Source organism: Bos taurus, chromosome 3 (genome assembly GCF_002263795.3).
Source record: "Bos taurus isolate L1 Dominette 01449 registration number 42190680 breed Hereford chromosome 3, ARS-UCD2.0, whole genome shotgun sequence".
Lineage (NCBI taxonomy): Eukaryota > Metazoa > Chordata > Mammalia > Artiodactyla > Bovidae > Bos > Bos taurus.
Window position 1 is genome coordinate 22,926,300 of NC_037330.1, and position 13,281 is coordinate 22,939,580.

Sequence of the window (13,281 nt, forward strand, 5' to 3'; positions counted from 1 at the left end):
CCTAGAACATGAAGTCCTTTGCTTGACATTTATGGGACTTTCCGGCTATATATTCCATCATTCTTCAACACTTTTCGTATATTTGGTAATACCAATGACTCCCAATTCCTTGAGTGTGTTCCATACCATTGTACATATTGTTCCCGTGCCTAGAATGCCTTTCTCTTACTATCTATCTAGGGACTCAGTCTTTAAGGCCCCAGCTTCAGGCTGACTTCCAAGTGAGGCTTTCTCTGACTTCCAAAGATAGAGATAATCCCTTTCCTCTCTGGGTCCTCTTAGTACTATGAGTATATTTCTTATATTTCTCTCCATTTGTTATGCTGCATTTTAATACTTTGTTTATATGCCAATCACTTATTGGATTTTAAACCCTTTGAAGGCCAGGATGCCCAGACCAGTGGTTCTTATCAAGAAGCCATATCCTAGAATGCACTGAAAATTTGTGGGGCATTTCTTGTTTCAATGATGAGTGGGGCTAGAGGTACAACATAACTGGCAATAGGCAGGACAGAGCCTTGTCCCCAAATCTGAATGACTTTCAAATGTTCCACTGGGCACTAATGGAAATAATCAAATTGTTTATATAATCATCTGAATCTAGGACTTAGTTCTGTTGTATATAGGAACCCAACATTAATATACTCTGAATCTTCTATGAATTAAACTGATATGTAAATTAAAGGAGGATTATGTTAGTTCTTTTGGAGAAGGAAACGGCAACCCACTCCAGTGTTCTTGCCTGGAGAATCCCAGGGACGGGGGAGCCTGGTGGGCTGCCATCTATGGGGTCGAACAGAGTCGGACACGACTGAAGAGACTTAGCGGCAGCAGCAGCATGTTAGTTCTTTATTGGAAATTTTACCAAGAGCTTTTCACCTTGACATTGCCACTTGCTGTTTTTGAATTGCCAATGTAATATACCTGCATTAGACTGTATTTGAAGCTGTGACTCCACATACAAGCATCTGCTTATTTCTTTATATCCTTTAATAGATCTGTGCCTTAAAATTTACATATTAATATGACCACTGGTTTATTATAAATTAATCTCTTTTTATGTTTCATGTAGTTCAGTATCTAATTTACTGGGTTGCTATGAGACTTAAATTGAGTTAATATATGAGGTATTTAGAGGAGTAGCACCTGGCACACAGAAAATGCTACCATATATGCTGATGTTATTACTATAGAAAAGTTGTTGAATATTCATTGATAAATATTTTAAATTATACTTGGAATAGGTATTAAGAAATCCTGTGACTACTTTTAGGTCTCAATATTATAATAATCTGAATCATTAGAATATAACTACATGATCCCAAGATGTTATAGAAAGTGCTTCAATATTTTTTTGTGTGTCTAGGAGACTAAAATGAGATTATGATTCTCTTTGTGACCAATTTACCCTGAAGGATTCACACTCTGTTGTGGTCTTCCTGGGGAGCAATAACACAAACTGGTAACTTTGAGTTTGGTCTTTGCCTATGAACCAGTTTTACTATGTGCAAGGGTAACAGGTCCAAAGGGATAACTGTGACCGTTAATCTCACAAATATGCTATATTTAATAATTTTATATTTGTCTTTAGTCAGACAAAGATAGGTGCAATGTGAGTCAAGTCTGCAATATCCGACTCGATGACTATGTCTTTTTTAGCTGCTACTCATTTTAAGAATAGCCTTACTCTCGTTGGTTGTTGACATGCGTAATGATAACAGTAGTTACCATGTTTTGAGCACTGTGGCGTGCTGCGATTCACGGGGTCGCAGAGTCGGACACGACTGAGCGACTGAACAACTGAACTGAACTGAGGCACTATAAACATATTATTTCTAATCCTTACAAAGACCTGTAATCATTACAGAGAAGGAAACTATACTTGGAAGGGCTATGTAACTTGTTCAGGGCCATTCATCTAAAAAGTGTTTATGTTGGAATCAAATGCCAAAACCTGAGCTCATTCTTTCATACCACTCTGCTTCCCTAATTAAAACTCAAGAGACTTCATATTAGAATTGGTTCTTGAAGGACCAAGATTATTTCTCTAAAAAGGACTTGACTGTATCCTTTCATTATGACAATCTGAACCACTTGAGCATGGCTAAATAGTCCCAAATATAGTCCCAAATTTCAAATTTCTTTCTGTTTAGGCCATAGAATGTAAGACAGAAACACTGTGACCAAAACATTGTTTTCTTTTGGAACCTGGACACACACTGAGAGAAGTTTTCAGAGGATTATCTGAATGCTCACTATAAAGCTGACTCTCTGGCCAGTCTTCTTTGGGCTGTTTAGAGATGATGATTGGGCTTCCCAGGTGGTTCAGTGGTAAAGAACCCATCCGCCTGCTAATGCAGGAGACTCAGGTTCAACTTCTGGGTCGGGAAGACCCCTTGGAGAAGGAAATGATAATATAAAATAATTCTATGTATACTGAGCAGCACTTGGTGCCAATTTATTTTTTCCTTCATAAGGCACAGACCCAAAGAGAGTAACTAGAAAGTGAACTATGGGAGGCTTTCTCTCCTCCACATTTGAGAGGACCTACTGTCAGAGGCCCTCTATGGCAGAGCTTTCCATCTTGGGTGTTCTGGACAACACCTAAAAAAGTGGCCCACCCCTGTGCTGAGATGTCATGCCGTCAGGTCTCAGGTGGTGGGTAGGTCAGAAGGTAGACACAGGTAATCACCTCTAACCATGACCAGCCTCAGTCACTTACTTCAGAGTAACAGAGACCCTCAATCAACTGGTCCCAGCAACATTAAAGAAGCATATCAAGTTAGTACAATTTATGTGACTTGATGTATTTCTTTTCTCTAGTCACCCAATGTTATTATCCTCTAGACACTGTACTTAACTTATTCTAAGCATTCCTTTAGGATAGATTGGTAAATAATTTAGTCTCTTTGAAATTATAATTTTTCTGTTCAAGTCTGTTTTAAAAACTGATACCAACTCAATTCCCCTTATTAGCATTCAAATATTGAACTACATATACTCATTTCAGTGCTTATGTAAATATGTGTACATGAATATATCACATCAATGTGTCTGTAAATATAAAACTAGAACAATGAGAGTGATTTTATTACAGAATTTACATGAGTATTTTTCTTTGAAAGTGCTTATCTTGGGGACCACACACTTTCCCCAGTGATGCTGAACTCAGAATGTCAAAATTATAAGGATCCTTTGGAGATTATTCGTGCTAATTTTTCCCATTTTACACATATGGAGGCTGAGAAGTGATGTATCCATAGAAGTGACTATCCATAGTTAATAAAGAAAGAATCGGGACAGAAATACAATTCTTCTAATTTCCAACCAAGTTATTTCAAATTTTAAAATGTTGTGGGTATGGAACAGTCTTATGGACTCTGTGGGAGAGGGAGAGGGTGGGAAGATTTGGGAGAATGGCATTGAAACATGTAAAATATCATGTATGAAACGAGATGCCAGTCCAGGTTCAATGCACGATACTGGATGCTTGGGGCTAGTGCACTGGGATGACCCAGAGGGATGGTATGGGGAGGGAGGAGGGAGGAGGGTTCAGGATGGGGAGCACATGTATACCTGTGATGGATTCATTTTGATATTTGGCAAAACTAATACAATTATGTAAAGTTTAAAAATAAAATAAAATTTAAAAAAAATGTTGTGGGATCTTCCATATATTTCAATATATATGCTGCAAAAAGCCTATGAACTTTAATTTTTACTCATATCTATGAAATTACATGTATGCACATCATTTTCTGAGTTTGTTAACCAGAGCTTTCCAACCAAAATGGATTTAGAGTCCAAGGGGTTGATAGTGCAGTCAAGATAGTGATTTCTTCTGCCCTCATTGTGGTCTAAACACCCAGGCTGGCCACTTTCAAGTGAGAGGTTCCATCCATTTCTGCCGCCCCTTATAAATATTATCATTTGCTACTATTTAAAACTATAATTAATGAATAAATTTATTGCAGGGTCTCAAGTTTAAAAACTGTATTTCTTTTATACTGGTCATAGCTATTGAAAACATTTTTTTGCTTATTTGAATTTTCAGATTTTATTTTATGTAATTGCTATTTATGACTTGAGTAATAAAAAAGAACAGTTGATAAGGAGAAAAATGAGAAAAAGTCACTTAAGCAACTTGATTATGTTGTAAATCATTTCATTTTCTACATGTTTATTATTATTAGCTATTTTTTGTCATGATATGGGAAAGGTGGAAAACACTGCTTTATACGCATTGTTAGCCCTACTCTTTTTAACCTGATTCCAACCTTTGTATATGTGACCAATAAATTAAATTGCACATTTTGCTTCATCATTGATCTAAGATTTGTAAGAATACCTAGTAATTATTTATGTTGCTTGAGCAGAGATAGATCCTAGGGTTCCTTCACAAAGTATATTTTTAGTAAATTAAAAGTTGAATGAAGAAGAGGAGCTCCTTCTGAGGTAACCTCCAAGAACCACCATACAGATTAATGCAATCACTTTCACAGCGGTGAGGGTTCTTTGCTCAATATTAAAACCACACTGTATTCTGTATTGCTATACATCACTCAGTGTGGCAGGCAGAATCCTGAGACGGCCCCTGTGATCATCACCTCCTTGTATCCACACCTTTGTATAATCCCCACTCCTTGAATGTGGGGAGACCTGTAACTTGCTTCTAACCAACAGAAAATGGCAAAGGTGAGGGATATCGCTACATAGTTATGCAATATTATATGGCAAAAGTGCAGGGGTGTGGCAGATGTAATTAAGATCCCTACTTAGTTGACTTTAAGTTAACCGAAAGGGACAGTACACTGATGGCTTGACTTAATCAGGTGAACCCCTTAAAAGAGTGTCGAGAAGTAAGAGACTGTCTCTCTCCACTGCTGCTGTGAAGAAACTAGCTGCCATAACTTCTACAGTCACACAACCATATTCTTCCAACAACTTGAGGGAGCTTAGAAGTGGATCCTTCCCTAAGTGAGCCTCTGGCTGAGAAAGCAGCCCAGCCGACACCTTGATTTCAGACTTGTGAGACCCTGAGCAGAAAAGTCAGCTAAGTCATGCCTGGACTCTTGACCCACAGAAACTCTGGAGTAATAAATACATGTTGTTTTGAACCACTGAGTGCAGTAATTGCTTACACAGCAATAAACACTAACACATTTATATGTAAAGCTGGGCTCCCAAAAGCATGAAGCAGGTGCCTCAGGAAGTACAGCCCAAACCTCACCTGCACTTCCATGTCAGCTGGCTCCTCCAACAGATGTAGCAGTTGTTGTTTCTCTTGAGACAGCTGCTCTACAAGTTTCTCCTGTGCAGCCAGGCTTTGACTCAGTTCTTCAATTTTTCTGGAGCAAAGGAAAAGTAAGAACAACAATTACGGTCATGATACATTACTAACTTGATTTTTCAGCCCACTCCAAAGATAGCATGGTCTGGTACAGTCAGTTTTTACCTTTTTAAAATCATTGAACTCTTTGATACTTTTCTTCAGTAAGCCATGCATTCTCTGCCCCAGCCCCCCAACATACACACAAATGAGTTTTTTGCTTACATTGTCATAATGTAAGTAAGGTTCATAGACCTCCTGAAGCCATTTCATGGATCTATAGACCATAAGTATAAAACTCTTAGAAGTTGTGGGTCTTTTTATTTGTTATTGTTGTTGCAGTTAAAAAACAATTATCAAGTAACCATTATGCATATGGGCTTCCCAGGTAGCAAGGTGGTAAAGAATCCACCTGCCAATGCAGGAGACAAGAGATGTGGGTTCGATCCCTGGGTAAGGAAGATCCCCTGGAGGAGGAAACAGCAACCCACTCCAGTATTCTTGCCTGAAGAATCCCTGAAGAGGAGCCTGGTGGGCTACAGTCGATGGGGTCGAAAAAGAGTCAGACATGACTAGGCACACATATACACATTATGTATATAATTCAATGCATCCCCAATGTACTGGTGATATAAAGTTGGAAAACACACAATCTCTACAGAAAGTTAAACTTTTTTTGGTGTGTGTGCCAAGAGTCTTGGGAATAGGGAGTCACAGATATATCAACAGATAGACTACAGTAAGTGCTACCCTACCAGAGGTATGAACCAAATAGTACAGTGAGTATTGTCATGCAGCTACAGGAAGAAAGATAAAGAAGTCATTCATTTGACTTGGAGGAGCCTGAGGGAAGCTCAGGAGAAGAGATTTTGAAGACTGGATTGTTTTATAGGCTCAGAGGAAGAAGTTTAAATAAAGGAATGAAGGTATGAAGATACAAGATATATGGGGAAGAGTTACTGGCAGGGAAAAGGCTGGTGGGAAGAGACAATGGCTAGAGAAGAGGCTGGAAATTCAGACCAGAATTCAGTTGTCAAAGACTGCATGCTGTGCTGATGTATATAAACCCAGGTTCAAATCAACAGTTTTGTGCAAGGCGTATCTTGCTGTTTCTCTGTGTGTAAGTCTGAGTACTAGAGATACCTGTCCTTGGAAAACATGCTGGTAATAGATGTAAAATTTCCGATTGTGATTATTATTCCTGTGTGTGTGGCTTCCCAGGTGGCTCAGTGGTAAAGAATCTGCCTGCCAATGCAGGACATGCAGGAGATGCAGGTGTGATCTCTGGGTCAGGAAGATCCTCTGGAAAAGGGAATGGCAACCCACCCCAGTATTCTTGCCTGGAGAATCCCATGGACAGAGGAGCCTGGCGGGCTACGGTCCCAGGGGTCACAACTGAGCACGCATGCAACACAGCATATGTTAAGACAGTGACAGCACCTTGGCAGGAAAATGGTATGGCCAAAAGGTTACGGGCACCAGAAAGTCAAGTAGGAATCTCATAGACAAATTATAAATTAATTTAAGGTATGAGCATCAGCTTAGACTTGGGGATGAGAAAGGACTTTTAAAATTTAAAAATGTATATGAATGCAAGTTGCAATGATAGTTATGATGACGAATGTGGACTTCCTATTAACTTCCCCATGGTATCTGTGCTAGAACATCTCTACTTTTCTCAAGCCTCAGACCTCACTATTCCCTTTGACCCTCAGTCTCTACAGATGATCTACTTTCCTACTTTACAAAGCTATTCAAGGCCATCTGACATGAACTCCCTCAATTTGTTAGATACGTCTGTCTTTTTTTTTTCCTTTTGGTTTGACAAGTGTTCACTGGAATACAGAGATGGGACAGAGTCTCAGGTAATCTAGCAGAGAAGATCTGAAGGAAAATACGACAATGCACAGAAGACTGTGCACTGATGGCTGTGTATACAAAACAAGGACTTCCCAGGCGGCGCAGTGCTGAAGAATCCACTTGCCAATGCAGGAGACACAGGAGATGCAGGTTTGACCCCCGGGTCAGGAAGATGCCCTGGAGTAGGAAATAACAACCCACTCCAGTATTCTTGCCTGGAAAATTCCATGGACAGAGCAGCCTGGAGGGTTACTGTCTATGGAGTCACAAAGAGTAAGACATGAATTAGTGACTGAGCATGTACGCATACAAAACAAGAATATAAATACTTAATTCTGTCACAAAAGCCTTCACAGAAGTAAGCATTGATGCCTTCAAGAGTTTTGAAGAATGAACAAGAGTTCACCAGGAGGGGAAAACACAGATGTTTCCCCACAAAGGAAGAGCATGAACGAAATTCTGGGTACCTGACATAGCACTGTATGCTTCTGGAGGTGGTGTGCCTTCAGGGTCTGGATTCCAGCAAAGCCTGAAGCCATGTTACATAACTCTCTAAATGACAATTTCTTCCTTTATAAAATATAATAATCCCTATCTTATGGGATTGTTAACTTTATGAGAGAATTAAACTTTATGGGAGAATTAAACAAGAATATAAAGGACTCAGCTCAGTTATACAGTAAGAGCCCAGCAAACCTTAGTCATCATTATTATTACTAGTCTGCTGCTGCTAAGTCGCTTCAGTCATGTCTGACTCTGTGCGACCCCATAGACGGCAGCTCACCAGGCTCCCCCGTCCCTGGGATTCTCCAGGCAAGAACACTGGAGTGGGTTGCCATTTCCTTCTCCAATGCATGAAAGTGAAAAGTAAAGTGAAGTCATTCAGTCGTGTCCGACTCTTAGTGACCCCATGGACTGCAGCCCACCAGGCCCTCCGTCCATGGGATTTTCCAGGCAAGAGTACTGGAGTAGGGTGCCATTGCCTACTAGTCTAGAATCAGTGAAATGTGAAGGAGTCATGGTAGGGGATGAGTCTGGGGGAAATCAGGGGTCAGAACATAACAGGCTTTGATGGCCACACTAAGAACAGATCTTACTTCCTAAAGATGTTGGGAACTTTCCAAATGGCTCTGCAATAATATGATCAGATTTGTGTCTCAAAAAGATCACACTGGTCATCGGTCACTGTGTGTACACTGTGTGTTTTTCACCTATCCAGTTAAAAACCACTTACGGCTTTTTATGCCACCGTAGTATCATGCATTGAAGAGGCTAAATATTTGTCAATTTCATTTCAAAACTGCTCTGAATTGTTAGATTGGGATGAAATGGAGAAGGGCAGGACCAGAAGAGAACATTTAAGAAGTTGCTCCAATAACCAAGACACAGCCCTGCCCTCAACAATTGCCCACTTACATTTATGAGAAAATTCAAGTTCCTTTTAAATACAAAGCCAGCACAGTCAGATGCCCTTTTCCAAATACAGCTTACCTCTCACTGGTCTTTCCCAGACCCTCCACTCTGGTCCTGTAGAACTAATTCTTTGTCCTGAAATATGCCTGTCCCTGAGTCTCCCCTCAGTGGTGTTTCCTCCTGCACAGGACCTTTCCCCTCCCTAACCACTTCCTACATTGTTTCTTTCAACTCCTATTCACTCTTCAAAATCCACCTCAGATTTCACCTCCTCCAGGAAACTTTTTCTTTCGTTTTTTTTTTTTTTTTTTTTTAATGTATCCTGGAAATGTTCTAGGGTTCCATCTGTTTTATTTTTAATTTAATTTAATTTTTTAACTTTACAATATTGTATTGGTTTTGCCATATATCAACATGAATCCGCCACAGGTATACACATGTTCCCCATCCTGAAACCTCCTCCCTCCTCCCTCCCCATACCATCCCTCTGGGTCGTTCCAGTGCACCAGCCCCAAGCATCCAGTATCATGCATCAAACCTAGACTGGCGACTCGTTTCATATATGATATTATACATGTTTCAATGCCATTCTCCCAAATCATCCCACCCTCTCCCTCTCTCACAGAGTCCAAAAGACTGTTCTATACATCAGTGTCTCTTTTGCTGTCTCATATACAGGGTTATTGTTACCATCTTTCTAAATTCCATATATATGTGTTAGTATACCGTATTGGTGTTTTTCTTTCTGGCTTACTTCACTCTGTATAATAGGCTCCAGTTTCATCCACCTCATTAGAACTGATTCAAATGTATTCTTTTTAATGGCTGAGTAATACTCCATTGTGTATATGTACCACAGCTTTCTTATCCATTCATCTGCTGATGGACATCTAGGTTGCTTCCATGTCCTGGCTATTATAAACAGTGCTGCGATGAACATTGGGGTACATGTGTCTCTTTCAATTCTGGTTTCCTCAGTGTGTATGCCCAGCAGTGGGATTGCTGGGTCATAACGCAGTTGTAGTTCCAGTTTTTTAAGGAATCTCCACACTGTTCTCCATAGTGGCTGTATTAGTTTGCATTCCCACCAACAGTATAAGAGGGTTCCCTTTTCTCCACACCCTCTCCAGCATTTATTGCTTGTAGACTTTTGTATCGCAGCCATTCTGACTGGCATGAAATGGTACCTCATAGTGGTTTTGATTTGCATTTCTCTGATAATGAGTGATGTTGAGCATCTTTTCATGTGTTTGTTAGCCATCGGTATGTCTTCTTTGGAGAAATGTCTATTTAGTTTTTTGGCCCATTTTTTTATTGGGTCATTTATTTTTCTGCAATTGAGCTGTAGGAGTTGCTTGTATTCCAGTGGCACCCTGCTCTTGAGTAGATGACAATCCTATACACCCCAGAGTATCCCATGTTACTCCTACCAGAGAACTTATTAATAATGTATAACATGTGTCTTGATGACAGGAAATGGGTCTTTCATCTCTGTAACCTGAGTGCTTAGTCCTTTGTCTGGCATACAGCAGGTGCTCAATCCATGTGAATAAGTGATCATGTCTCTTGTTCACTATCATTTGACCATTGTTCTACTTACACCTACTTAAATCTCCTGATTGCCAGCAAGTCAGTTCTGTTAATGGATACCATTAAAGACTCAACCCTAAAGAGAGATTCTTTACTTAGGGGAGCCATAAAGTCTTGGAAATGGTGAAGGCCCACCGTAAGTCCTTAAAAGGCAACAGTGTAGCTGCCATATACTCTCACAGGCTTGAAAACAGACAAAAGACAAGTAGCAAATACAGTACCAAAGGTACCTACTTGTCCCTCTGGGCCAGGGCCTCAGTGTACTGGTCAGATTTGACCCGGTCTCCTGGTACATCTTCCCTCTCCTTGGTGACTCCCTTCAGTTTCTCTGAGAGCTCCAGGTTACACTCTTTCTCTGCTTCCACCAGAGCCGCCATCCGTGCGGCTTCATTTTTTGCTAGTCTGGACTCCTGCAAGGAGGCACAAAAAAGAATGAAAACCAAGCAGCTGCAGAGCCCCCACCTAGGTTAGGAGCCCTGAAACACAGGGACACTTAAGGACCTTAGGAAGGAAAGTAGAGAGGGAAAAGGTGAAGGCCAGGAGGCAGAGCAGTCAGGAAAGAGGTAAAAGGGGACCCGTAGCTGGGGATACTCACCTCTTGCAGAAGCTGGATCTTATTCTCCAGGAGCTCGTAAACATGCTCCGTCTCCTGCTGTCTCTCCTCAAACTGGCGCCGGAGCTCAGCTTCATTATGGCTGTTGATATTCTCTGCATCAGCGCTAAAACCACAGAACATCAGCCAGTCACAGCCAGCTATATAACTTAGCAAGTGGACCCACTCAGGCTGTTTCAGTAATTCTGAATCACACTGGTGAGAAGAAATTATTTGTGGAACAGCAATTATTCGTGGAACTGCTCATTCCAACTTTTCAGATAATCTTTTAGGAACTCTAATTTGTATTGCTTGTCAATCAGAATATAATACTTGACACCCAAGAAGATTCACTATTGCTACAGCTTTAAGAGGAAAAGCTTTCAGTTGAAAGGCAGGCAGTCATCAAATGGCTTAGAACTCAGCATCCATGTTCACTGCCACCTGTCCCTGGACTTTTCCATTTGGACTGCTCTCCCAGAGTCCTTTGCTCATTCCTTGATTTCTCGCTATTTGAATTTAGAGTGTTCCTTCCATTTAGGTTGCTGGAACAGAATATCCATTTGGACAGCCATAGAAAGGCTCTTGTCCTTTCTAGCCAGTAACCTGTAGACTGTCCTGAGTCTGGGCTACCTACCCAGAGTTCTATCCAGTTTCCCCATGGTCCCATGCAGAAAGTGGACATTTAATCTATGGAAGATCAGGGTTCTGGGCCAGCTTTGCTTCTCTGATGTCCTCAGGAATGAATGTCCAGGCACTAGCACGAAGCGGGTAAGGTGTCACCAGCTTATTTATAGCTGACAACAGCTGCCCTTAGATGTCTGAGGATTAGTGAAGGCAGTATCAGGTGCTGAATGATCTTAATTCCGGTTTGATTTTATTCCTGTTTTAAGCCATTTGTTGAGAACCACTGACCATCTTCTTGTTTTCAGGGTAGAGAGAACAATACTGAACCTTCACAGGCTCATGATAAATCAAAGGTGCTCTGTCCAAGCCCAGGAGTATTTTAATATTAGGCCCAAGAGGTTGTGTCCATGGCGACTAAATGGAGCTTCCTTAAAGATTATAGAATTCCTTGGTCGAAGTGGAGACTACTCAGCACTGTCCTGGAAACTATATTTATCTTGAGTTCATGTCATTATACAGCCTTTTGGGAATAGAAGGGTCTTTGTTGTACAAGTGATACCAGTCAAGAGAATAACCTAAGAACCCCCCTAAATAGGCAGACCTCAGGAATAATCAACTTTTACTTTGACTCCATATTCCTTGATAAATGTAATAGACAACAGCAAAGTACAATATCGTAAGATTGAAGTTACACATTTTCTGAGTAACTCAGTTAGCCAGGAATGCCTGATTTAATAAGCTACAGCTGTTGTGAAGGCAGAAGTGCCTTGAACTTGATGCCAGACGTTGTGGGTTCTGCCACTCATCTGCAAAGACTTTAACACTCTGTACCTTAGCTTTCTCATTTCTAAAAATAGGATAGTGCCACCTAATAAAAGGCTGAAATGATAATTAAAAATACACTATACAAATCTCAAAATTTATAACTCAATTGGTATTTCACATTTTCCTAAAATCTATAAGCTCATTTAATGCCTTAGTAAGTAATTGAGTAATATCAGCATACTGTGTACAGCTGAGTCTAGTTTGAGTATTCTAATATTACTGGACTATCACTCTATTAATTAAGTATCAAGAAATACTGTAGAGATAGAAGGAATGCCAGATCAGATTGAATATATACTGATTCTAGGACATAATCTGAAAATTTTTAGTAAAAATTTCAGTAACATTTGTCATTTAAAACTAAGGGGTTTTTAATTATAAAAGTAACCATGCTAATAATATTGGTATATAAAAATAATCAAGTCTTCTCCCTATCACAAATTCCAGTCTCACTCTCTTGAAGACAGCAATGTTAAAGTGTTTGGTATGTAACCCTGCAGTTTTTTCTATGCATACTCAACCAAGCACATGTACACATAGGGTGTTTGTCTTTACCCAAAGGGGCTTATATTCTAAGTATCACTCAGCACTTCACCCCTTACTTAGTGTATCAGGGACTTCCCACCTTGAAATGTTTTCAACCATTGTCCTATTGATGGATAGTTGTTTTCATTTTTTTTTGCCATTACAAAAAAATGATGTGGTTAATATCCTTATTTATTTATCCTTTTATGCTCATACTTTTATTTATAATGAATAGATTCCTTTTAGGAATTATTTGATCAAATAAAGTATTAATTTTTTACTTTCATAAGTAGTACTACATTCCAAAAATGTTACCACAATTTGCATTCTCACCAGCAGTATATGACAGTACCCATTTCCCCCAAATTCTGTGTCAACCCTGGATGCTCTTTGTAGATTACTGACTAAGTAGTTTATAGGCTTAGGGTTGATGACATTACAATCTACTTCAATGTCACTCAGACTTGCAGAGAGCCCGGAAAAGAAGGCCCCTTGTTTCAACTCCTGAATTGGATACAGC

At 40.0% G+C, this 13,281-nt stretch overlaps 1 protein-coding gene across 17 annotated transcripts in view; it reads right to left on the reverse strand.

Annotated features, from left to right (window-relative positions):
- PDE4DIP (phosphodiesterase 4D interacting protein) overlaps nucleotides 1-13,281 on the reverse strand; it is a 238,485-nt gene that overhangs the window by 99,234 nt on the left and 125,970 nt on the right. For all 17 annotated transcript variants that reach the window (XM_059885018.1, XM_024990000.1, XM_059885010.1 and 14 more), the window contains 3 exons: nucleotides 10,788-10,911; nucleotides 10,427-10,602; nucleotides 5,231-5,348 (listed from right to left, as the gene is read on the reverse strand). In XM_059885018.1, coding sequence (XP_059741001.1) covers nucleotides 5,231-5,348; nucleotides 10,427-10,602; nucleotides 10,788-10,911 — 418 coding nt within the window. The remainder of the gene's footprint in view (nucleotides 1-5,230; nucleotides 5,349-10,426; nucleotides 10,603-10,787; nucleotides 10,912-13,281) is intronic.